Below are 27,159 nucleotides of genomic sequence, written 5' to 3'. Positions count from 1 at the left end.
GACAAGCCGCACATGCCACGACCCAGAGCAGACACCATCACAGCTCATTCCCCACGAGGACCCTGGGCCACAGGGCCACCAGCAGTGCCAGCAGGGGATGGCAGGTGCATCTTGCAGTGCCCACCTGGTGCCCTGTGGGCACCCCACACACCCATGGCAGGTGCTGCCCTTCCATGCCATCACCATCCAGCCATCCAGCCCTTCACCCAGCCCGCCCTCCCAGAGCTGAGCAGGGCTGCCAACGCACAGGATGGGAGGTGAGCGGGCCCCGGCTGCATCTGCCCAGCCCCCGCCAAGCCCATGTGGCTGCCTCAGGACTTCCCGGCTGTGGCAAGGGCTGCTGCCCAGAGGTATACAAGGACACAAGGGACACCACGGCCGCCCCCAAGCAGGGCCTCAGGACCGCAGGTGCGTGCTCTCCTGAACTCCTCAACAGCACGAGTGCACCCAGGGTGAGTGTGGCATGGACGTCTGAGTGACCACCACTGGGCAGCCACTGTCACGAGTGGTGGGCAGACCCCAACACCACTGGACACAGGCTGGCTCCTCAGCCACAAAAGAATAGCTCTGATCCATCCGCAGGGAAGGGGCACCGCGAGGCAAGGCCTCTCCCCCACGTGTCCACCCAGGGCTCCACGGCCCCTCTGATCTGCAGCTCCTCACCAGCTAACCAGCCAGGGCACCCCACACGGCCAGCGGAAGACCTGCGCTGCGACACGTGCAGGAAAACTTACCCTACCCCCGAGACTAAATCCAGCATGACAGTCCTCCTGCGGACTCAAGGCCTGGGGTACCCATCAGGTGGGCAGGCAGGCACTGGGCAGGGCCCTGTGCCACCCCGCTGTGTCCTCATCACCGTCTCCAGCACTCACGGCTCCCTGCCCCACAGCTGCCTGAGGTCAGTCTGGCACTACCCTGTGCGCCTGGACGTAACTTCCCAGGCAGCTGTGTGCCCGTGAGGGTCCTGGTGGTGCAGCAAAGAGCCGGCCGAGGGAGCACAGCAGGCACACCTTGCCAGAGGTCTCCTTCCCACCCCATGTGCCCATGTGCAGTCGGAGGCCAAGGCCCCCGCCCCAGAGCAGGAGCCCCTGCCCCTTGCCCCACACCCAGTGTTTCCTCAAGACCACCAACACCACACCTGGCCATAGGTATAAAGAAGCCTGCAAAGAGAATCAGGGGTGGGAGGGCACATGCCAGGGCTGCAGCACAATGCGACAGCCAGCCACCAGGAAAGGCCCAGAACAACGGTGAGAGCAACACCGGCCAGCTTCCCCCCAGGACTGAGGACCCTGGTCCTGGGGCAGGCAGCTAGGGAAGAAACAGCGACTCCACAGCGCACCCTCGGAAGGGTCCCGGGCCACAGCACCCTGGATGACAGCTGAGGGGCTTGCAGCAGTACATGGTGGCCACTAGCCTGCAAGGCGTCCGCCTAGGCAGCCATGGTGGCCACTGGCCCCTTTGTGGCCACTGGCCCCTTTGTGCTGAAACATCAACCTCCGTAGAGCAGGGTGCTGAGCAGAGCTCACAGGCAGCCCAGGACGCTCAGAATGGTCTCCAGCCCTCCGAGCGACGCGCCTCTGATGCCGGCTCTGAGCGTGAACCAACAGAGAGGCTTCCGGCCAGCCCTTGGGGTGCGAGGCACAGGCCAGTCCCTCGGAGAGCCTACTCACTGCAGCAGCACTGGGGCCATGGCTGCACCAGCACCCGGAGGCACGGGCCGGGCCACACAGAGCACTCCCCTCCTCAGATCGAGCCGTCCCCAGCTCCAGCCACTGCTCGGCACCCCCAGCCTGGCACCTGTCGGATGAGAGCAGAGCACGCGGCTGACTGGTCCCCAGGGCTCCGCTCTCCCCTCCGAGGCACCACCCCACAGCAGCCGAATCCCAGAGCCACACTTCGGCTGCCCTCGGGGACCCCCTGACAGTGCTCCACTCTTACAGTACCACAAACGTGCCACCTGCTCAACATGAAAGGGAGTGCACTGCGTGGAAAGTTCTCCAAACAAACCAGAATATTCAATTCCATCTCTGCTCAAGCTGGACTTTGAGTGGCACGTGGTGACCCTCCCACAACAGCCAGCCCCTCAACCGGGGCACCATCTTGGCTTACAGGCATCGCTAGGGGCACGTGGCCACCGCGCCTGTTACCAGACTGGTTAAGAGCTGACTTGATGCAGCTGCTGGTCTGAATAGTCAAAATCATGGCACTTTGTTCATAATCAATTCCGACTAAAATTGAAAAGGCAGTAATGAAGATGTTAACAGAACAAATTTAATGTAAGCCAAAATTACTGCTAAAAGGAAAACACATCCGCTCACAATGGACGTGCCAGTCAGCACAACCCAGCCATGCCCGAACCCTCTGCCTCCGAGCTCAGTCCGCCCACCATGCTTCCTGAAGGCGAGATCACCCCCAAGCATCTGCCACTCATTCTGAGTTACTTTTGCTTTTTGTGGCATTCAGTCCCAGAGTGACTGAGCAACTCACCCCTGAGCCGCTGCCCATGCGGGGAGGCCCCCCGGCCGCTTATGTCTGCTGTGAGCGAGTGACGGCATGCTTCATTTGTCATCTCATTTTTCTAGTGCATCTATGAAGACAGTGCCTATCAGAGCAGCTGGAGTCGGTCTGGACAGGGGCAGCAACCACTCTGCGAAGAGGACACCAGCAACCAAGGTGGGGTCAGGGGGACTCGTGTGCACACTGCACCCAGAAGGGCCCCATGCAGAGACCCAAAGCCCTCAGGGCCTCCCCACTGCCCGGCTGGCGTCCCAAGCTTCCAGGCTGCCACACGGGGAGGGGACACAGGTGGTGGACCCTGGAGCAGAGGTCCAGGAAGACCACTGGAGTTCACAGGATGGAGCGGCAGCGAGTCAGTGCTGCGCAGAGCACAGATCAGCACGTGTGTGTGAAGAAACCGCACAAGGCTGGGAAAAGACCCGCAGAGAGGAGCACAGGGAACAGGGCCTGGGGACTCGCTCAGCTGGGAGCGGCTCCTGCTCCACCGGGCAGGCGGGAAACCTCTGGATTCACGGGGTGCTGGCGAGGCAGGTTCCGCCACAGTACCGGGAATAATTACCCCAGAGGGGGCATCTCTCTGGACCCCACCTGAACACCATGCAAGACCCGGAAGGATCAACCTGTCAACGAGGAACTCAACTGTGCCCCAGGGTGGAGCCTGAGATGACTGATGGGAACACAGGAAAGCTCGGCCCCCAAACAGGTAAGTTTCAAAGCATCTGCAGCCAGAGGACCCTCCGCACACCGGAAGGGGCCAGAGCCAGCAGCCAGATGGAAAAGTTTCCAGGACACTGGAACAGTCATCAAAGCTATGTTCCATTATGTCCAGAAAGTAAAGAGAGAGAGGAGACGTGATACTGTGCCAGGCCAAACCTCAAGAGACAAGTCCACACTGTACTGGGGTAGCCGAGCAGAAGGCTCAGGAACCCGGACACACAGAGGCAGAAACCACCCAAACCGAAGCACACACAGCAAACAGAATCCAGAAGAATGAGAAGAGAGCCTGTGGGCCAGGGGCTACCTCAAACGGCCTAATGGATGGGGAGGCAGTGCAAAGGAGGGGGGAGCGAAAGTCCTTAGTAAGAGTGGCCAGAAATTTCCAAATTTCTCAAAACCAGCAACAGAGCAACAAATCTTAAAAGACATCATGTAAAGAGAGAAAAAGACCACAGCAGACTGACATCTGTAAAGTATCAAAAAAAAACACAAAACCCTGCCAACCTAGAACTCTGTACCCCAACACGAGTATCTTTCCAAACTGTAGGTGCAATAAAAACGCTTCAGACACACAACCTCACCAGCAGACCCACCCCCTCTAACAAGGAATGTTAAAGGACATCCTCGAGACAGAAGAAACAACAGCGGATGAAAATCTGTATGTACACAAAAGAACAGAGTGCCAGAAACGGTTACTACATAGGTAAATATGTCAACTTTTTTATTCTTTAAATGTCTTTAAGAAGTTACCACTTGATCATTGACAGCAACAGCATATAACAGAGCTAATGACATAGATACAAGCCCGTGGCCTGATAGCAAGAAGCCCGGAGAGGGAAGGCGGAGACTCGGCAGTGAGGTCCGCGGGCCACGGTGCCGGTGAAGGGCGGCAGTGAGAAGTCAGGGGGATGAGCACAAAGGTGCGTACGACCCGAGAGAGATGGCGAACGTGAAAACAAGCACAGAGAATATAAGCCAACGAGGAAAACACAATGGAGTCATTAAAAGTATCTGATGAATCCGAAAGAAGGGAGAAATGATGGAGAGAAAACACAGATGCCACAGACAACAAACAGCAGCGATATGAAGACCTCGACCCTACTCTCACCAACAACTGCACTAAATGCTAATGGTATGAACACCCCAATTAAAAGGCAGAGATTATCAGACTGGACAAGAACTCTATATGCTGTCTACAAGAAACCCATTTCACACATAAAGACACAGGTTAAAGTAGAAAGATGAAGAGTTATGCTGTACTTGTGATAATCCAAAGAAAGCCAAACCTGACAAGGTCAATTTCAGAGCAGAGGGTGTTAACCAGGGACAGTGAGGAAGATCTCATGACTGATAAAAAGGTCAAGTAATTTTTTTAAAATCATAAACAATTCTACAATTACAGAAGATTTCAACATTCTTCTTTCAATAACTGATCAGAGAGTAAACAGAAATTCAGCAAAGATACAGTAGACTTGAACAACACTATTAACAACCTGACATCCACAGAACACTTCACCCAACACAGGTTTTCCTCAAGTGCACAGAGAACATTTCCCAAGATAAACCACGTTCTGGGCTAAAAGCAGGTCTCAGAACATTCAAAAAGACCCACATCACACAGAGCATGTGCTCTGACCATGGTGGCATTCAGATATCAGGAACAGAAAGGTCTCTGGGGAATTCCCAAATATTTGGAAAATAACACACTTATAATTAACCTATATATCAAAGGAAAAATAAAGAGAGAATTAGGAAGTATTCTGAACTGAACGAAAATGAAAACACAACATAACAGAAATTGTGCAATAAACCTAAAACAGGACTTAACGAGAAAACTGAAAATTTCTATCAGAAGAGAGTTCTCAAGTGAATGGCTCCACTTTAAATTTATGAAACTAGAAAAACGACAAATTTAACCCAAAGCAAGCCCTAGAAAGGAAAATACAAAGATCGAACTGTAACTCAACAAAATACAAAACAGAGAAATAACAGAAAAACCGATGAAACCAAAACTGGCTATTTGAGAAGATCAGTAAAACTGATGAGCCTCGAGCCAGACTGATCGGGAAAAGGAAGAGAGAAAAATGACCAGGATCAGAAACACAAGGTGGCGTCTCTGCTGATTTCTACAGCGATTCGAGGCTGTCGGGGAATGTTCCGGACTATGCCGTGCCAGTGGATTCGACAACCTGGATGAATCAGGCAATTACCCGTGGAGGACAAAAAGCTCTCAATCAGGGACAGATAACCTGGAGAGCCCTGTATAATTAAAAACACTCCCACAAAACCTCCAGATCCAAATGAGCTTCAGTGTTAAGTGCTACCAAATATTTTAAAAAGAAAAATCCCTTAGGTAGGTAGACATTTAAAAGAAAAGAATACTTTCTAAGTTAAGTCTACGAATCCACTGTTTCTCTGAAACCAAGGACATGACAAAAACAAAACTACGGACCAATATCCCTCATGAACATAAATGTGTAACTTGTAAACAAAATTTTAGTAAGTCAGACTCAAAAATATTCTGGAAGGATAAAATGCCCAAGGGAGGCTGGTTGCAGGGGTGAAAGGTCACTGGGAACCCACAGTCAGTGTGACCCAGCACAGTGACAGACTGAAGAGAGTGACGTTCACTACGTCAATAATCTCAATGAATGCAGAAACAGCCCGACTCCCGTTCCGATCCAAGCCAACCAGGAACTGAACTGCAGGGCCTTCCTCAGTCTAATAAGGAGCCGCCGCAAAAACCCAACAACTAACGACACAGCTTATGTGTGAGAGGCTGCACGCCCTCCACCTAAAATCAAGGGTGTCAGAGAAGGATGTCAGCTTACACCACGTCCAGCCAACACTGGGCCAGAGACAGTAGCCAGGACAATCAGGCAAGACAAATAAAAGGCATCTAGATTGGAAAGGAACCAGTAAGAGTGTCTTTATTCACAGATGACATTATAATCTAAGTAGAAAACCTGATGGAATCTATGGAACAGCTACTAGAGTCAGTGAGCAAGGTTACAGGATGCAAGATCAATACACAAAAATCAATTGCACTAGCAGCTAATAATTAGGAACTGAGATTTTAAAAACATTACTACCTACCATATACCAAGAAAGAAAAGAGAAACTTGGAGATTAATAAATCCGACAAAAGGCAGCACAGGCCTGTGCACTGCAAACTGCACAACACTGCTGAGAGAACTAAAGGCAGTTTAAATAAGCGGAGCGGAAGACCTTGATCACGGGTTGGAAAAGTCACTATTGCTAAGATGCCGATTCTTCCCAAGTTGATCTACAGATCCAGTTCAATCCCAATGAAAATTCTGGCAAGATTTTTTCCATAGAAATTGAAAAATAATTCTAAAATTCACATGGAAATGCAGAGGACCTAGAACAGCCACAACTCTGGAAAAGAAGAGAGTGAGAGAGCTAATACTCCCTCACTTCAGGAATTATAAAGCCAAAATAATCAAAAACAGCAGGGTGCTGATAGACCACATGAACGTAAGAGAATTCAGAAATAGGACACACACGGACAAATAGATGATTTTTGACAAAGTGCAAAAGTGAAGTAGTGGGGAAAGAATAGCCTTTTTAACAAATGGTTCTGGGACTGGACCACATGCACAGGATGGGCTTGGATATACACGATGCATCATGCCAAAAATTGACCTAGAACACATCACAGGCCTAAATGTCAACCTCAAAACTACACAATTTCTAGAAGAAAACCTGGGAGATAATTTTATGACCTTGGGTTAGGCAAAGATTTCTAGAATCTTTGAGCTAGAACACCAAAAGCCCAACTGAAAAGAACGGATAAATTAGAATTTAAAAATTTTGATCAACTCCACTTTTCAAAAAATACTATTAAGAAAAAAGAAAGCCACCAACAGGGAGGGAGGATTTGCAAGCACAAATGTGGCAAGGGACTTGCATCCAGAACATATAAAGAACATTTACAACTCAACAATAGGACCACTCTGCTTAAACAATGGGCAAAAATTTGAACAGAGGCTTCATCACAGAAGATAAGTGAATGGCAAATAAACACAGGAAATGATGTCCAATCTCGTCAGTCCTCAGGCAAATGCAAATCAAAACCGCAGTACCACTACTGCACACCTACGGGAATGGCTGACTCAAAACAGACCACTGTACCCAGTGGAGAGGTCGGGGCACTCATGCACAGCTGGGGATGAGAAATGGAGCAAGTACTATGGAGGATAGCTTAGCACTTCTGGAAAGGTAAACACACACATAAATACACAATCCAGCCATTCCACACCCAGGTATCTATCCAAGGGAATGAAATGCATAAGCCCCTACAAAAACGTGTAAGTCAACGTTCAGAGCAGCTTTACTTGAAAGAGCCCAGAACTGGAAATGGTCCGAATCACCTCAACAGGTGGAGGAACAGACTGTGGCAAACAAGTACGATGGAACGTGCCCAGAAGTAAGAGACAAACAACAAAGGAACTAGGACACACAACCACAGAGAAGAATCTCAAAATGATTACGCTCAGTGGAAGGACTCCTTTTAGTCTGCTAAAGGATTCCACTTATATGCAGCTCTAGAGAAAGCAGAGTGTCTACAGGGGCAGGACGCTGATGAGCGGCCAGCTGCCTGGCAGGGAGGAGGGGTCACTGGGGGCTGGGGGTGCTGTGGGCGGTGGGCAGGTGCCCTGGCAGCAGCGAGGGTTTGACATGCGTCCTCATCTGCCAAAGGTATCAAACTGTACACTTTAAATGTGTGCAGCTTACATTAATTATACCTCCAAAGAGTTGTTTTTAAAAATGACTATAAAGCAATGATCCAAACTGGACCCTCTGTATCCCAGGATTCATCTGTCCTGTAGCCTTAAACAATCTCCACAGGTCAATGACAAATGTAAACTAGCAGCATAAGGCCACCATTTCTGCTATGGGCAATCCCAAACATATCCTTTTCCAACCCAAAAAGGTTCACAAGATACCACAGCACTGCGTTAAAAATCACTGCTTCCTCTGGGTCAGGAATCGGCAAGCTTCTCCTGTGAAGGCAGGGTTTCTCACCTGCCGCTGCTCAAGGCTACAGAAGCCACGCGCAATCTGAGCACAAACACATGTGGTGAGCCAATAAAACTTTATTTACAAAAATGGGTGGTGGGTGGAGCTGGCCCAGGGCCACAGCTGGCAGAGATGTGAATCAGGAGCTCTCCCAGCCGGTCGTCGCAGCCACACCACTGCAGCTGCAGTCACCTGGGAACTTCCCAGAAACACGGGACCCATCTCACACCTGAGAATCTGAAACTGTGGAGGTGGGACCCAGAAACCAGTCATTTAAGAATTCTGAAGCTCAAGTCCAAAACCCACTGGGTCCGGAAAACTAGCGAGAGAGCTGGACAGACGCAGAAGCAAGAATGCATGAAGCGAGGCAAACACCTGACAGGCCGACACAGCCCACTCTCCCCAGGAGGCCTGGGCAGAGCAGCGGTCTCCAGGGACCAGCAGGCAATGCTCCGGAAGGGAGGAGGGTGCCAGGGCTCCCGACAAACCTCTCCCCGAACAGTGACTGCTGGTTCTTCTCACTTCCTGGCAGTTTTCGACCCATTTTAAAAAACAATCATCGAAGTCTCAGCTCTCCTTCTCCCTTGACTCTGCGTCCCACTCAACAAAAGCCGGAGCTGTCCTTCTTTGGGAGTGACTGAATCTTAGCATCAGGGGCCCGAGTCCTTCCCTCCAGACACGAGCTGAGCCTGCGCTCGGCCGCAGGCACAGACGTGAGGCCTCCCAGGGCAGCGCACCCTGCGTGTGCACACTCGCATTAAATAAGACATTCCGAGAAACAAATCCTGGTAGCCTGAGGTTCACTTCTGGTCAAAGTCACAAGTAACTTGCATCACTGTATTTTCCTTTCTGAAACAACCTGCTTCCTTTTTCGACACCTGAGAACGCCACGACCATTTGCAGATACAGAGAAGACACATCAGAAGACATGATGATTCAAAGCACATGACGAAGAACGAACACCCATTTCTGATGAAGAGCAAGTCCTTCAAACCCACTCTCCCCTCAGAAGTCACCCGAACCCCTGCTCTTCCATGAAGGAGGGACTGTCTTAGCTGTGAACACGAGCACAGGCGGCAGGCGGCGAAGGGGAGGAGCAGGCTGGGGCCAAGAGCAGAGGGGAAGACCCCCAGAACCACAGGCAGTCCAGGAGGAAGGGGGAGCTCAGGGCAGGGGGCACGGCCAGGGACTCGTCTGCACCTGCGCAAGGGATAGTCAGACCCCCAAGGGCCCTGCCCTCCACTGCTGCCCATCACCCGTCAGCAGGCCGTGAGGACATGTGCGGGGCCCAGCCCAGCCGCAGCTCCCGGCCACCCAGAGAGGCAGTGGGCACAGTCAGGCAGGACCACAGGATGGCCCACCAAGCTTGGTCAGACTGAGCACCCAGCAACTGAGCAGAAAGCAGCCAGATAAAGGCTACTCAGGCACGAGCCTCCAGCCTGGCAAGTCCCAGGACAGGCGGGGACCTGCTGGGCTACTAAAAGGACAGGGAGGTAACAAGACAGACCACAGTAGAGCGGAGGTCCCCCAGCACCCCGTGACACATAACTTGACACATGAACTTGAGGTCGCATGTGATGTGTTTTAAAACTGCAGGAAAAGGGACAGTTTTCAATCCTCCCCACTCCTAACAAACCAACACGGCAAGAGTCTGGCGGATGCCCGCCTGGCCCTGGCCCCCTTGCCCTCCCAACCTCATGCAGGACGGCAGGACCTGGAGGCCAGGCTCCCAGGAGGCCTCCAAGTGAGGGCGCAAGCACAGGAGGGCATTCTGGGCATGGCCGAGCACAAGTGCCAGCATCTGGGCACAGCCACAGTCTCTGGGCTCAGAGGCTGCAATCCAGCCACCATGGGGGACAGGGAATGTCACGGGCACAATCACGTGGGAGGCGCCCAGACAGGAGAGCAAGGGGGAGCCAGCAGCTGGAGGAAGCGGCTCACTCTCTAACGACCCACAACGAGACGTGTTCACGTGCAGGAAACGCTCCACCATTGGCCAACAGCAGGGGCTGGCCCACCGGACCCAACCCCACCTATGGGTGGAACCCGCCAAGGGCTCTGGCTGGGAGACGGACGCATCCACGCCTAAGGACGTGCTAGCCCGGCCCACCCTGGTGACCTGGTTCCCCTACAGAGACCAGCTCAAGAACGCACAGGCCACACGCCCTGCCATGAGGGGTGGAGACTGCAGGGCGTGTCTCAGGGAAAAGCTGGGAGAAAGGACTGAGTCCCAGTAGGCGGTCAAATGAGGGACATCGAGGCATCAAAAACCATGAAAAGGATGATCATGACACTGCGGTGGTCCACAAACCCTAAAACACGGTCCCCAGGGCCACTGAACGGCAAGGGAGGAGAGCACTCCAGGGGCAGGGGCAGCCACAGCTGCTGAGCGGTCGGTGAGGGGCCCTGGGCCTGCAGGGGCGGAGCTCGTGGGGACAGGACGTTGGCAGGGTCTGAAGTCTCCCCACGGGTTACTTATTAACTGTGGAGGGCAGACCCCGCCCACAAGCAATCAAAGTCCCCTAGGCCGGCATCCAGCCCAGCACCCTGGGGAGAACACGGTGGTGCTGCCAGGCCCCGCCCAGAGCACCAGTCCTGCGCTCGACCAGGCAGCGTGCCAGCCACCCGGACTGAAGGCACGACACACAGCATGGCCCGCCCCCAGACGTGCCAGGACCTTAGGCGCAGAGGAACCAGAATAACCCGGCCACGAGGTGCGCCCCAAGGGGTCCCGGGTGGGAACACACACTGTGGAGGGGCCTCGTCAGCCAGTGGGAGGGACTGGTGGCAGGCCGGGCCCCAGGCAGTCCCACGCTACGGCCAACACACCAGAACGCCCACGGTTTAGGGGATTCGCGCTGAGGACGACAGCGACAGGCACCGATGATGGAAGGCACGCGGGCCTCGGTGGACACTGCTCACTCGGCTCTTCTGGAGGTCTGAAGGGCTTGCAGAATCCCAAGTCCTGAGCCAAGGAGAGGCACAGGTGTACAGACAGGATGGTTTCTGCTCCTGTCTGCCGGGGGCGGAGGGGTGGGGGGTAGCAGTCATCCCACAACAGGACATGAGGGAACATGTGCTGAGAACGGGTGTCAGGAGCCTGGGGGCAGCCCAGCAAGGGCCATGCTGGGGCCTTGGGTCATGAACGATGACGAAGTCCCTTAACATTTGAGCCACATTTAGTGATTTTTCTGGAACAGGCAGCCAAAAGCACCCAAACTGGAACAGCAGCACGACACTTCACTCCAAAAATTCCCAGTATACTGAACTGTCTCCAACCCCAGCTCAGCTCTGGTACAATGAAGCTGGAATCCAGCACGCCGGTGGACCTGGACCAACAGCGGCAGGAAGATGGAGAAGCCCCGTCCTGGGTCTGGTTCCATGAGGCACCTCCTGGGCTGGGCCCTTCCCCAGGCCCCAGCCGGTGCCCAGCAGCAGCACAGCAGAGCGGGCAGGCAAGGCTGGTTCTCTGTGCATGGTGTTGTCTCCATTCCCTAGAAAACCTCTTTTTCAGATACAACTCCCCTGAGGGTCAGCTCTGCCCACAGGGATGAGGAGCTTACCACTGCGGGCTCGTGTCCCAAAACCACAGCTCCAAGATTTACCAAAAGTTGTCCCATCTGAACACACGCGCCTCACCAGCCCTACTCAGAAACAGGCCTGTCCTCTAGCCCTGGAGCCATCTGAGGGTCAAATCTGGCACAGAAGTGACCCCCTAGCCCATTGCCAGGCACCGCCCACGGACATGACCGAGTGCTTGTGTGCCACCAACCTCTGCTGCATGTGCCCAGCCTGCACACAGAGCCAGGAGCCCATAAATGCTCAGCCTCCACCCCCAGGGCAGCTGGGGGCAGCTCCCAGCATCCCAAGAGGTGAGGCAGGGCCATGTGGACAGAACCACAGACAGAGGCCCAGGTCAAATGCACCAGCACATGCCCCATGCAGACACCACCCCACCCCATATGTCTCAGACCCTGTGGGCCCAGCACGAGACACCCGGACAACAGCACAGGCCCCAACCTGCGGCCATGCCTGCTGCTGGCACAGGGTGCCTCCATTGCCTGGCGCACCCGTGCATTCTGCCGGCAGCACCTGCTGGCGTCCATCCGGCTGGCCCAGCTAGCTGTGGGCAGGGCTACTGTGCCAGCCCTCATACGCCCACACGTGGTCCGGGCTAGGATCCGGGGACAGCTTGTCATGCCCAGCTGCCTCCTGTCGGATGCCCCGACTTGGAAAGAGAAGGCTGGACCAGCTGGATGCCGCAGACCCGCTGCCCAGACAGGGTACTGACTACTAAGCAAGGTGGGCCTCTCATCATCCTGCTCCACGTGGGAGACTGAGGCCTGGGGAAGTGACGTGACCCAAGGTCCCAGAGTGAGAAGTGGCTGAGCAGGGATCCGGGCCCAGTGATCAGGCTTTTGGGTCCGTGTCCCTAACCTCTAAACTTCTAGAAACGTCTACTTGACTAGAAATATCCAAAGTCATACCCACTACCACCTGCACAGAGAAGGCTGAGGAGGGGGCAGGTCCACATTAGACCGGACGACAGGGACGTCTGCCTTTCTCCTGGGCAGCAGGTGCAGAGCCTCCCACCTCTCTGCAGCTCCTCCTCTTGTGAACACAAAGAGCCACCCCCGGCGCTGGGGGTCCTGGGAGCCCTGCCCAGGCTCCCACCAGCAGGCCTTCCTCTCCACCCCCGCCGGCGGCCGCAGAGCAGGTCTGCCAAAGGAAAGCCGAGGCCCCTCCTCTCCAGAGCCCCGGTGCGCCGCCCCCACACCCCAGCCCCCACTGACGCTCAATAACCAAGACAGAGCCCGACGAAAAGAGCAGAGCGCCACCTCGCCAGAGGCCAGGGAGTGCCAGCTCGCGCCGCAGGCCTACGGGGCCTTTGGAGGCCAAGTAACGGGAATGGCTGCCACGGCTGAGTCATCAGCTCGGCCAGTACAGCCGCTGGGGCAGGGACACCAACACAGGGGCACCGCATGTCCTCCTAGGCAACCCCCAGGCACCAGGGGCCAACCTGTGACCCAAGACCCTGGCATCGGGAAGGCCGCAGGCAGGCCCTTGGAGCTCCGAGAAGGAGGTGGCCAACCGCTCGAGCCTCACAACCCTGGTCACTCACACCCACCTGCTTCCCTGCATGACAGAGGGCTGCACCTCCCATGTCACCTGTCACCCACGGCCTCCTAGGAGCCAACAGTCAAGCTAGTGCCCACATGGCCGAGAAGAGCCAGACCTAAAGACCCACACGGAGGACAGGGAGCCATGTAGGCAGCTGCCAGCCACAGGGGACAGACACAGCAACCAGAGGTGAGGGGAGGAGGCAAAGCGGCAGGCAGTCCCAAGCGGGCGCTCCCCAAGCTCACGACTCACCTACAGTCAAACTGACAAGGCCACGCTTCCCAAGCCCACCCGTGGAGCCCAGGCACCCGTCTCCCTCGTCCTGCCCGCGGTGGCCCTCCTCCCACACAAGAGCAGCCCTGGGCTTCTCTTCAGGGCAAAGTCGGGCCAAGTCCCCGGGCTGCCGCTGCCCCCAGCTCCCAGTCCAACACCAACCAAGCTGCTGACAAGGTCAAAAGGAAGAAAGGCAGGTCTCTGTGTGGCGAAAAGCACCACTTTCACTTAGTTCATCATTTCCTTTTAGAGGAACTTTGTACAGAAACCAGCAGGACTCAGACTTGAGGGGGAAGAGAGCACACGCCCAGCTTTGAGGACCACTCCTTGCAGCCAGAAGCCCTCCTCCTGCCCATCCTGTCCCCAGGCTGAGGCGCCGCCGTCTGTCCAGAGCCTGCTCGCTCACACTCACATGCACACACACCACTCACACAGGCCTCCCTAGGAGGCCAGGCAGCCCTCGGCTCGGCAGACAAGGTGGGACCCCTGCTGGCGGCTGAGCACACAATAGACCCCCGCGAGGGCACAGCAACACCTTCAGGTCCGCCAGCTGCGGCCCTCCCACGACGCGCAGCCCCTTGCCCCAGGATAGCTGCTGCCGCCACACCGGGCAGGACCCAGGGGCCCAGAGTCCCCTAGCACATGGGTCTCTCCAGCACCCCACAGCTGGGAACACAAGACATCACACGGTCTCCCCCACAGTGACAGGGTGAGGCTCGGCACCACCCGTCACCAGGGAAATGCAAGTCCTACCACCAGACCACAGCAAGAAGCGCTCCACACAGAAGCACAGCTGTCGACAACTCAGAGCACAACAAGCATTGGCGAGGACCTGGAGAAACAGGCCCAGGTGCACGGCCGGCGGGAATGTGAAAGGGGACGGCACGGAGGGTCCTCAGAAAATCAAACACGGAACTACCACGCGACCCGCAGGCCCTCCCCCGGGCGCCCTCAGGACTGAAGCAGGGCCTCAGAGACACTGCGCCTGCGCCCACAGCAGCACACGTCACACAACGAAGAGGTGGGAGCGACCCACGTGTCCACGGACAGATGGCGGTGAGGCACACGTGGCCCATCAGCACAGGGGGTGTGATACAGCCTAAGAAAGGAGGGGCGCGCTGCCCCGGCTGCAGCCTGGGGGGACCCTGAGGCTGAGACCTGTGAAACCAGCTGACACAACAAGAAAAACAGCGCGTGCTCCCACCTGTGTGAGGCCCTGGGGACAGAGGGGCCGAGACCAGGGATGGGCTGGGGGCTGGTGTTCAGTGGGGACAGAGGTTCAGTGTGGAGAGATGGAAAGTTCCAGAGCCAGGCTGTGTGGATGCTGCACAACTGGGAACGAGCTGGATGCCCAGGCTGTGCACCTGACGACGGCCACAGTGGTAAATTCTGCTGTGTGTACTTTACAATAAAAAAATGCACAAGGCAAATTAAAGAAAAAAAAGGCTAAAAACAACAAAATGGCCAACTCCACCAGGGAAATTAAACAAGGAGACATTCACCTTTCAAATCAGCAAAGGTATTATTCTAAATGACAGCAACCACAGGCTGTGAGGAGGCAGTAAAACGGGCAGCTTCCTGGTTCTGTGGGCATTTAAGCCGGCACGCCATTCAGAGGAAGCATTTGGTAACGTAAGAGCAAAAGCCCTTTACACAGCCTCGTGCCTCTGAGCGCTCAGCTTCTCCTCGGGTAACGTGATCAGAAATGAGCAGAGTTAAGCGCATAGCCACCCCATGAGATCTGAGATGCACACGCAACACATATATGCACGCTGTATGCGCACACATAAAAGAAAAGGTCACAAGCAGAGAGTGAGGGTCCCTTTCCACCCACCAAATATACAAGAAACTTGCCCACGCCTAACCACTGGACTGTCAGCCACAGCTCAGCTGAGCCACCCCGGACAGAGGCTCACCCTTCCTACAGGGGATGCTCAGCTGGGACCACGGCTGCAGAAAACCATTGTGTGTGATGCTCTGACCCAGCCCTGTCACCTCCCCACGATGCCCCAGACACACGTGTGCACCCAGAGCACTACTCCTGCCGGAGGTGCCCGATGGAGGGCCCAACACTGCCGACATAAGAACAGGGGGCCAGCGGACTGGGCACCAGAGCACCTGGGTGAGGGCCCAGCACAGACAGGACAGGAACTGCCAGCCGGGGCTCCACAGCTGCACAGGGATAGTCCAAATCCACCCTGGGGAAGGGCACAGTGGGAGAGGAGGGGCCTGCACTTTCCCACTGCGGTGGGGAGGAGGGAGGCTGGCAGTAGCTGGCACAGTGACCTTCCATTGCTGTGCGGAAGAACCAGTGGGTGCCTGTGTGAGATGCTCCCTGAAACAGCACCTACGACATCAAAACAGGGCGACCCCTAGGCACCAGGCAAACCCCAGACTCAGGGCCCGGAGCTCCCCAAAGGCTGTGCGGCTGTGCAGGGAAGGCCCGTCGCCCCGAGCAGTGGCCTTGGGTCCTGCCAAGTGACCACAGAAGAGCCCTTTCTGAGACAGCAGACAACCCGGGTACCGGCTGGCAGGAGGGAATTCTTGTTAATTTTGTTAGATATATTAATGGCCCTGCGGTTACGATTTTTCACGATTATATATCTGTTAGACAGATATTGAAACACTTAAAACATGAAATAAAATGATGCCTGGGGTTTGCTTAAAAAAATTACAGCCCCTCGCAGAGCAGAGAGGAGGGGGTGCCAAGGAGGCACGAGGAGTCAAGCTGCTCGTGACCGTGGACGGTCCACCGGCCACGCAGACCAGCGCTGCTGCTGCTGGAAGCGCTCGTCCACAGGCAGCACGACCAACGAGACACCCTCCTCGCTGGCCCTGGGGGCAGCCTTCCACCTTCTGTGCTTCTGGGGGGAGGCGGGAAGAAGCCGCATGGACTGCCTCCAGGCCCACAGCTCCCTGCCCCTGCCCCACATGCCCATCAAAGATGCACAGGGCAGCCACCAGGCTTCTGCAACCTCTACCCCAGCCTCCAGAGCAACCCTGCCCTCGAGGCCATGCCAGTTAAGGTCCCAGAAAACTGGGGCCACAAGGACATCCAGCCACGTAGCGGGGCAGCCCCTTTGAGTCCTCAGTCCCCGGAGATCACAGGGGAACCAAGAGCGCTTCCTTGTCCCAGACTCCTGGGAGAAAACAGACCCACCAAAAAAAATGACAATTGAAACATAAAGGTTTAAAGGGAGAAAATAAAAACCTATCCACACAAGAGCCATCAAGCTCAATCAAGGGATTAAGTCTCCTGGTGGCAGGGCGGGGACCACCGAGATAGCAGGAAAAGGGAAATTAAAGCAAACTCTTTCCTAATTTCTGCACAAATCCAACAGAGAGGGCAATGTGCACACCCCACAACAGGGCTGGACCCCAGCCTCACCACTCATTGGGGAGCCCACACTCTGGCGGCGCCAGGGAGAGAAAGTGACCCTCCACATGGTCGGAAAGGATCTTGAGATCAGGAATCCCACCAGGACTTAGCAGGCACCAGGGGCCACAGCATGGGGTCTGTACCCCGGCAGACGGGACGCAGGCCCCGGCCAGCCAGCCCCGCAGGGCTGGGCTCTGCAGCCATCTCACCAGTTGAGGCCCTTCCCCACCACCGCGCGGAATGTGGATGCGTGCCCGGGCGCTGCCACAAGCTGCCGGCCCCCTGCCGGGGGGACTGTCTACTGCTCACCCAGGAGCCCGAGCCCACGGCCAGCCTGCACTCTGGGAAACCAGAGATGCGGCTTTGTCACTGAGCCGCGCGGAGGCGACCCACAGCCTTACCTTGTTTTCACCGCTTAAGAGCTTTATGAATTGAGACAAAATCGACTAGGGTCAGGCATGCTGGGCGACACTTACTGCATACACGGATGTTAAAAAAAAATCACAGTTTTGATAGTTCTGCAAAAAAAACTTAACAAATTTACAACAAAACTGTCAAGTAATTAAGGCAAGGCACTTCACACATGAACTTAAACTGCTAATTAAAATCCCCTCGCTTAATTGACTACATTTGCATATCATTCAACTTGGAGTATAATTTTTTTAATGGTTTGGGCAACACAGTTGTCAGGTCAGGAAGCAGGGAGGCAGCAGGTCAAGGCGGAGCCAGCAGCTCCCACAGCACCAGGCCCCCCCGTGTGCAGCGAGGGCAGGGCCCGGGCTGAGACCTCAGAGCACAGGGGTTCCCCACCTCCGGAGAGCCTGCAGACGTGGGGTAGCTCCCGTGCAGTCCTCAGGCACCCAACCTGGGCCCCACACCTGGGGGAGACGCCAGCATGGAGACCGCACCACGGCCCGGCTGTGACAGCCCTTCCCCCCAGCCCAGCACCTCCGCCTCGGCCTCCCCAGCAGAGATCCCCCACCTAGGGGATCCCAGAGCCATACACAGGACACACACACACTTGTCCCTCTTCCAGAAAGAGGGTCCCCAGCACCCCCAGCAGTGTGGCCAGACTGGCCCACCTTTCCCAGCTCCTCCAAGTGCTCTGACTTTCCAGGGAACACTCACCCACTGGTGGTAGTGGGTCAGACAATCAAGATTGCCTTCCAGAAACAAGCACATGACCCAGCCCAGCACTGGGGGCCTTGTGCTACGGCCGGGGGACAGCAAGGCTGGCAACACTGCCCTGGGGAGGGGCCCCCTGTGCCCATGCAGAGGAGGGCAGGCAGGCCATTGTCAGCCAGGGCTGCTTGGGTGCCCAACCTGTGCACTGCGAGGGCCAGGCAGGCGAGAGGCCATCATCATCTCAGGTGTGGGGCCTCTGTGTCACTTTCAGCACAGTCCACATGAACACCACAAGCGTCCACATAAGTGGCATTTTCCCCACAGCTGGACCAGCAGGTCCCTGCACGAAGTACCCCCAGCCCCACCCAGGGGGAGGGAGGGTCTGCAGAAGCAACAGGCACATCTTGTTCTAATCGTTCAGCGGAGCTGAGGGGAAAGGAGAGCGCCAGGCAAAGAGCAGCATGCCCGCGGTGGGCAGCAGACGGCGCGAAGTGGGCCCACAGCGGTGGCTGTATGGAACCACCAGCGCCACGAGCAGCAGGAGCCACAGCAAACTCTAGCTGTGCCAGAGAGGCGGGAGGCTGGGGACTGAAGATGGGGCACAGGTGAGGCGGGGTCAGGGAGCGCAGCCTGGTACCCGCTCCCCCGTCACTGCTGCCCTCCGCCTGGGTGCCCCACTTACCAGCCAGGCCTGAGCCACAGACCAGGGCCACGGGGCTGAGTCATGGCAGGTCACAGCGAACAGATGTGGCACAGCACAGGAAGCTGGCGCTGCTCCCTGGGGAAATGGAGATGTCGGCCCCAGAAGCTCGGCACTCACAGGTCCCAGGACAGTTTCTCACGGGTCAGCCGGTCACCAGCTTCAGAGCACACCACACGCCTCGCTGGGCTCGGGTCCCTGGCGGCTGCAGGGACAGGCACAGCCGTGCTTGCCTGCAGGGTGTGTTTCCCTGGTCTTATGTGAAGACCTTCTTGAAGCCCCCCCACCTGCTTCCACCCACACAGGAGGCATGTGGATCACCCAAACAGACAAGAATTTCATGGGAAGGCCAGAGCAGACACAGGCTGGAGGGACCAGGCGCCACCATGGCCCCGGGCCCGTGGACAGCCAGTGGAACAGACCTTCAGCTCTCCCAGGAACATACTTCCTCCCACCAAGAAGCTGTGCAGCTCAGGTGGGACTTGAAGGAGCCCCCCACCCCACCAGCTGGGAAGAGCAGGTGCAGAGACCACGCCTGCAGGCCCAGGCTCTGGGCAGGTTCTCAGACACCAGGGTACCACTGACGGCTCCTGCAGGATGGCCAACAGCTCAGGGCACAGGGGGCCGGCATGGGCACACCCAAACCCCACCGCTGCACCCGCACCCTAACACGTCCCATAGAGGCCAACCTAGTCCCTCTGTGCCGCCCTCATCAGGCAGTCGGGGCTCCGGCCATGGGCCACAGGGCTGAGCTGCCACCGTGTGCCGTCACCGCACCAGCCTCCTCACACATGGGCTCAGGGACTGAGTTAGGAGGGAAGGGCCACACCTGCGCCTGGGGGGGGCCCTCATACCACGGGACTCGCCGGCTCTGCTCACCCTCAAGGCAGGCAAGCCCCGGGCCAGGGTGCCTATCAGCACCAGCTTCCGGCCCCACAGCCCTGGGAGCAGGCGGCCCACCGCTCTGCCCGCCACACGACAGAGTGGGGGCCCCTTGAAAGTCTGTTTTCAACAAGAGATGCTTCGGTCAAAGGTGCCAGCCAAGTACCCAGTGGAATCCAAGACAGGGCAGGCGCCCAGAGAGGGTGGGACAGGCAGGGGGGGGTCACTCAACAAGCACGTAGTGCCCCCACACAGATCCAGGTAAGCTACCTTCTTCCAAACAAAACAAGGGGGAATGAATACCATCTCCCGGGCACCTGGACTCTGCTGCTCCCAAGATCCTGTCTCCATCTTCCCATTTCCAGCCACAAAGAACAAGGCCCCACGGCACCTGGCCCCTAGAGCCCACGCGTCTGTGAGTCGCCTCTGTGTGTGCACTCCGGACCCTGAGCCGGGGATCCACCCCCCAGGGTCCCTGCAGCAGGGGCCCCACGGGGAGCCGCGCCACAGGGTGGCCGGCCACAGCAGGCTGTGGGCCCAGAGCTGTGCCGAAGCCTCCTGGGCTGGTACATGCAGCCGCCAAGCCAAGGAGCCACGGCATCCTCCAGCTCTGCAGGGGCCAAAGAGGCAAAACCAGAGACGCCACGGCACACAGCCTGTCAGAATCTGAGCTGTTCTCAGGCTTTGCCAAGACCCTCTTGAAGCCCCCACCTGCTTCTACCCATACAGGAGGCACGTGCATTACCCACAGGGACGCGAATTTCATGGGAAGGCCAGAGCAGACACAGGCTGCCAGGACCAGGGCCACTGCCACCCGGTGGGCTCCCCCAAGCAGGTGCCCACCCGCCGGCCTCCTTCAGGTGCCACTCGCACCCCTTGCCCCCCCACCAGCTCGTTAAAGCTCGTGCCAAGTTCCAGTCCTCCACTTGGTAAATGAGACGGAACCAGGGACGAGTCAGAGAACCCCTGGCCCCAACTCCCAGGCTCTGTGACAAGCAGCTGTGCCAGCGACACAGTCTAAAGAAGTTCAGTTGAGAGCAGCAGAGTGGACACCAGGCCACCCTTGCTGCCCTGGGCACAGGGCTCTCGCAGAGCTCTGCCCTCCGCTGCAGGGAAGCAGCCTGAGCTGCTCGCTTGGCGCCCCCCTGGGACTGTGCTGGGAGCTTCCTGAGCGTGACCCGGGTTCGAAGGGACAAAAGACACTTCGTCTCCCACAGCAGCTTGACAGCTCAGGCAGGAGGGTGTGGGGACCTCGCCTGGGCAGCCCCGCGCCTCAGGCCGCCTCACAACGTGCGGCCACCTAGGGAGGAGCCGCCACACTCCCTCCTGGGCAGCGACGCCCCGTCCTGTCTGCGCACCCAGACCGCCCCCCACACCTGGGCTGGCTAAGGAACATGACGAGTGGCCACCAGGCGGCCCTGGGGTCGCTGGGCCCAGTCTCCACCCCAAAGGGCCCGCTGGCAGGAGGGGAGGCCCTCGGGAAAGAGGAAGGTTCTCGCTTCAGTTCTCACAGATCTGAAGGAAATAATTCAGCCTCTGTATTTTGACTCAAAACAAAGAAACTTTTTAAAAACATTTCAGTTGAAACTTGCATAATTCCCCCAGTGGAGAAACCCTCCCTAACTTTCGCAATCCTTAGAAAGAGACACATTATTGCTGCTTGTGTAACAGTCTCCAGGCCACGGAGAGTCCACCACCGGCCGCCGACACCTCCCGCCAGACAGCCGGGGCCCAGGAAGCACAGCCCCCCCAGCCGCCCAGCGGACGGGTGTGGAGCGGCCAGGCCACACTCCCCAACTTCCTCCACCCATCCTGTCTGCCCTGCAGGACATCTCAGACAGACATTACACACACCGCGGCCGGCGGGTTGAGAAACCAAGAAGCACCCAGCAGCCGAGTGTCAGTGCCCCTGCTCGCAAAGCCCCAGCTGCCCGAGGGACCCTGGGAACACCAAGGAAGCCCCAGCGTGTGAGGGGCCGAGGCCAGCTCAGAGAGGGGTCCTGAAAACTGCAGGAGGGCCGACAGATGGGCAGACGGACCACACCAGCAGAAGCGCAGACAGCGGGCGCCCAGCCGCCTCCACGCAGCTGACTACGCAGAGCAGGACAGAGCCAGGGACCTCGCCTGAGCTGCCAGCTCTCCCGTTTGAGAAGCACACCACCTCCACCAACCTTGGCTCGGGGGCCTGCACCCTGCTGACCAGACCAACTCACAGACCCCACCCTGCACGGGGCCGGGGCCTGTCCGGGAGCCTCACCTCAGAGCATTCCCCAAGATGGCACCCCACTTCTCACCCAAGCTTCTGGAGCCAAGAAATTACCACAGAACCCTACAAAAAACTATAGCAGAGCAAGGGGGCATAAAGACAACTGAGCCCCTACATCTCTGTACACACCTGACGTGCCAAGGTGAAGGCAGCTGCTCATTAAAGGGGGGGGGTCCCCAGAAGACACATGCCGGCCAGTCACTCCAGCTGGACGGGGGGGGTGCCCAGTGCTGTTCCTTCCATGGCAATTTCAGCTTTAAAAAGCACAGCACGCCTCACTCAGAGAGGACCCCGAGGCCAGGAACCCCCTCCTGGCCTCTGCATCTAAAAGCCATGGTCAATGCCCAGCGGGGACCACAAGACTCAATGATCCCCAACACCAGTGGCCTGGTGGGCTTTGAGGAGACGCTGGGAGGGGTCAGGTGACACTGGGCAAACTGCCTCAGCATCAGGAGCTTGGACAAGCCCAGTGGCAGCAGCTTGTGCTGAGCACAGAGGGGCCATCGGCCAGCGGGCCCCCGATGCACGTCGACCCACGTGGCAAGGGCAGCTCAAGAGAAGCAGGCCAGGAACGCACGGGCTGGAGGACAGAGGCGCACACCCAGGCGACCGGGCTCTTTAGTCTGAGAATCAGCACACCCAGAACGACGGCCCGTCGGGGTCCCAGGATCCTATCCCCGGAACACAGAGGGGTGACCCTGCCAGGCCCTGGGGAGGCACAGCACCACCCTAGCATCCCCTGGAAGGGCAGCACCTGGTCATCCAGCAAGCGGGCCTCCTGAGGGCAGAGGGTCCCAGCCCAAGCAGCAGCCACGCTGGCAGGCCAACATCCCTCTGAGACTGGCAGCAACCTGCACTGCTCAACAGTCAGTCCAGTTTGGTCCAAATACCATCAGACAAGCCCCAGAGGACAGCCTGGGGCCAAGCAGGCAGGAGAAGGGGGGATGGCAGGCGTGGAACAGGCCTCACGGTTCCTGTCTGGATGCCACATGTCCTCAGCAGCAGGACATCACCTAAACATACCCAGGAAAGGAAACTTCACCACCCACCACCTTCCCCCAGGCCCATTCAGACACAGGGAATTGGAGGAGTCAGGCAGCTGGCTCGCGGCCGCACACGGTATGGCACAGCAAGGACACGGTGGGGCACCAGACAGTAGGGCGTGCGAGGGGCTCCCCAGTACCCCAATAGTCCCAAGAAGGCCACCAGCACTTGCTCCAGGCCCCCACAGAAGGAAGGTCCCAGCCAGCACACGTGGACATGGCACCTTCACGGGAGGCCAGGCTGCAAGCTGAGGCCCCACCCCACACTTGGTTCCACGTTGGGGCAACCTCAGGATTCATGAGCCCCCCCGTGGCCATGTCACAGGCAAAGCAGGGGAAGCAAAGGCGATCAGGCACCAGAGACACCAGCAAGGAATGCCAAGTCTCCACCAGGCGGGAGGCTGGGCGACTCCCCGGCCACCAGCCCAGACGCACCTCGTCTCAGGAACCAGGGCCCCAGGGGAGCCAGGTCCCCTACAAAGAGCAACTCCAGCATGTTCTTTGTTCCCTCTGTCCTCATCCTCAGTACATCAAAACCATTAAAATGAGCTCTGAGAGAAGGGAAGGGATCAAAACACACCCCGTGAAGAAGCCGTCAAGAGGCAGTGGGAGGAGCAGAGGCGGGCGGGCTGTGCGGGTGCTCCAGGCAGCTCCGCCCAGCACCAGCGGGGTGTGAGCAGCCATGCCCCTGCCCCCCAGGCCGAGGCCCTCCTCCTCACTCAGCACCCTCAGCAAGCAGACCAGCCAAGCACCTGGCTGTGCTGGGGAGACTTAGAGAGGCCCACCCCCCCCGAGGACTGCCAGCTGCATGGCCGCAGAGCCAAGGCCGAGCAGGCCAGGCCGGCAGAAGAGCGCCCCACAGGGTGGGGCGTGGCAGGAGAACACACGGAGCGCGTGTGTGACGGGCAGTGGATGGCGTCAAGGCCCGGGTGGAGGCCCACCGGACCACCACTGCGAGGACAGGGCTGGGCTGGCACTGAGGCCTCGAGACCCCGACCACTCACAGCGGGCACATCCTCATTGCCACATGGGCCATTTTCTTTTCATCAGTGAGATTTCTGGGCAGTGGAGGGACAGCACCGGGCGAGGAAGGGCAGCAGGACCATCTGCTGAAGTGACCAGGATGAAACCTGCTCTGGCCTCTGTGACCGGCCTGCCTTCTCCCCAGGCAGCACCTGGGCCTTCCCTGAGCCCAAGGACACCTGTACCCGACTTTAGGGCCTCGGCCTGGGTCTGCAGCCATGACGAGCCAACCCCAAGACAGGAAGGCCACGAACACGCACACATGACCCGGATATGGAGAGACATGGCCTGCCATGGACCCTGTGCTGTCCACTACAGAGGCAGGCAACCTGCTGGGCCTTTCCGCCAGCTCCCGTCTTCTGCAGCCCACTGCCATCCTGCGCACCCCTTGGGCTATGCCACCTGTGGCAGGTGCAGGCACCCCACACAGAGGTCCCAGCTCACAGGCAGCACCCATCATGCCACCTATAGCCATGTCCCTGCGTGAAATCAAGGACTGGTGGGCCTTCCCGCCAGCATCCTCACCCACCCCGTGCTGCCCGCTCAGGCATCCCGCCCACCCAACCCAAATCTAGTCAGCAGACGGTCGCCATCTGGGCACTGGCCTAAGCCAAGGGCAGAAATGCCACCAAACACAGACACACACACACGCAGGGGCCCCCTCCGAGCACAGGCAACAGGCCCTCGCCATCCGAGCCCCTCCTCCGCTCCCCAAGACTCTGACACTCCGCTGGAGGGGTGCCCAGAGAAAACCAGGCAGGAGCATCTATTCACAGATTTAGAAAAAAAAAGTTTGATGCAATAGCTGAATTAATTAGGCCTCCCAAGAATAGCTAAGCCAATGCAGATTCTGTGTGTGCAATTTAATAAGCCTGGATATTTAAAAGAAAAGTTACAAATACTTGGGGAGGGGGAGATGCCCGGAAGTTGGTGAGGACCCCTGAATGGCCTAGGCACCTAGTGGCCCAGGAGCCGCCCAACCAGATCACACAGATCCTCCGCCTGGCAGACAGCAGAGCCTCGGCAGGCGGCCCTCCCCACCGCACCCTGAAGCATTTCGGAGGGAGAGAAGGGAAGCAGGGGGCAAGAGCGTCCAAACAACAAATCCCAGGCGGCTGGTCACCCAGACGTGCGGGGGGGCCCCAGGTGGCTGCAGCCAGGCCCCGAGCCCGGGTCCAAGTGGCCTCACTCCCACGCAGGGGACTCTGGGGCTCGTGCCCTGGCAGGCCGGGAGACACAGAGCTGGAGTCGCCGAGTCTCGGCCCCCCGTCTCCAAGGCCTAGACACCCGGCTTTGCTATTGAGTCGGCCTCTCAAAACTTCAGGATGCAAACAGACCCCCCCCTGGCGAAGCTGTCTGTTGGAGACCAGGGAGAGGCCCCCCTCTGTCCTCAGGCCTGGGAGCTCTGGGCGTGAGCACGGCCTTCACCCCCACACAGAGGGCACACCTCATCAGGACCCAGAGGAGGACCTGGGCCAGGCCAGGAACCAACTTCCCGCGACTTAGGGCAGCATGTCTGAGGCCTGCAGCCTGTCCTTCCCCACTGAGCTGGGCAATGGCCGAGGGTCCCAGGAAGGCCTCACCCACCAGGCCCCACCCCACCCTGGGGGCCCCATGCCGGGCAGGCACTCATCTTGGGGTTGGGCGAAAGGCCTTTCTCCCCAGCTATTTGGCATTCGATGGGGACACTGACACTACCATGAATTTCCTTAAAACAAAGCAAAACCCTGAGGCGTCGAGGAGGCAAAGCGCAGGGCCCAGCCTGCCCAGACAAAGCCCCTGGCGCAGGACGGCTCCCCTTCCCCAGACACCCCCGTCCCCCAAGCCTCCAGGCCCCGGGATCCCGGCCAGGTGACACTCACCCGGGGCAGCCGCCGCTTGTACTTGTTACCGTAGTCGAACTTCTCCTTCACGTCGTCCAGGCAGCGGCCGAGACGCGCCTGCTCCTCCTTGCCCGTGTAGTCCTGGCTCAACAGGATGTAGGCCCGCCAGTTGGCTGAGTCGAAGCCCCAGTGGCAGGTCCGGTTCTCGAGCGCCTTGTGCGAATGCACCACGAACTTGTGGGGCGGGTACATGAGGCGACAGTCGAGGCACTGGATGCAGGCGGCACTCGGGCTGCTGTAGAGCTCGGGCACCAGCAGCCCCTTGCACTTGCCGAAGCACTCGTGGTACACGCGCACGCTGCGCTCGCTGAGCTCCAGGCCCAGTGCCAGGCTGGCGGCCAGCTCCTTCTTGCAGGGTGGCGGGTAGGCGCCTCCGTAGAGCAGCGCGTTGCACAGGCGCTCGGCGTCAGTCTTGGTGATGAGCCCGCACGAGGGCGCGGAGAAGGGCAGGATGCCCATGACTTTGAGGATCTCCAGCTGGTCGGCCGTGCAGCGGGAGCAGTAGATGTGCAGTTCGTCGCACACCGAGTTGATCTGCTGCAGCGAGAAGTCGCGCAGCACCGAGTTGAGGATCTGCGGGAGGCAAAGGCGCTTCTCGCCGCCCACCACGAAGCACGAGATGGTTTCGCCCTCCAGCACGGTCTCGCAGCGCTCGGTGGAGCGGTCGGACGGCATGAAGAAGGGCCCAGGCAGCACGGGCGGCGGCGGCTGGATGGCGGGCAGGTGCAGCACCGGCGGGGGCTCGGCGGCCGCGGGCACCGGTGCCGGCACCGCGGCCGCGCCCGCCTCCTTGGCGCTCTCCTTCTTGTAGGCCTCCTGCGCCCAGCGCGCCGAGAAGGCGGCCGGGCCGCCCAGCGAGCTCATGGAGCTCAGGTGGAACTGCTCCAGCGTCTTCTGCAGCCCCGGGTGCGGCTGAAAGCCGCCGCGGCCGCTGGCAGCCGCCTCCATGGTGCGCTCCGACTCCCCGGGCCGCTCCCGCTCCCGCGCGCCCGGGCCCCCGCCGCGGCCCCCGCCGCCGCTCCGCGCGCCCCGGCGGCGCCCGCGGCCCCGGCCCCGGCCGCCCCCCGCCGGCGGCTCCCGGCCGATCACGGCCGCGGCCTCGGCCTCGCCCGGGGGCGCGAAGGGGAAGGCGGGCGGGGCGAAAGGGTCCCGCCGCTGGAGCCCTCCGGAGCCCGGGCCCGGCGCCA

General features: G+C 58.4%; 1 protein-coding gene across 1 annotated transcript in view; it reads right to left on the bottom strand.

Annotated features, from left to right (window-relative positions):
* SKI (SKI proto-oncogene) overlaps positions 1-27,087 on the bottom strand; it is a 59,491-nt gene extending 32,404 nt beyond the window's left edge. Inside the window, exon 1 of the mRNA XM_017645167.3 lies at positions 25,952-27,087. Within this exon, the coding sequence (XP_017500656.3) occupies positions 25,952-26,920 (969 nt within the window). The 5' untranslated portion in view covers positions 26,921-27,087. The remainder of the gene's footprint in view (positions 1-25,951) is intronic.
* Positions 27,088-27,159: the final 72 nt, after the last annotated feature.

This window comes from Manis javanica, chromosome 4 (assembly GCF_040802235.1).
Source record: "Manis javanica isolate MJ-LG chromosome 4, MJ_LKY, whole genome shotgun sequence".
NCBI lineage: Eukaryota > Metazoa > Chordata > Mammalia > Pholidota > Manidae > Manis > Manis javanica.
This window is presented reverse-complemented; position numbering and strand designations above follow the sequence as displayed.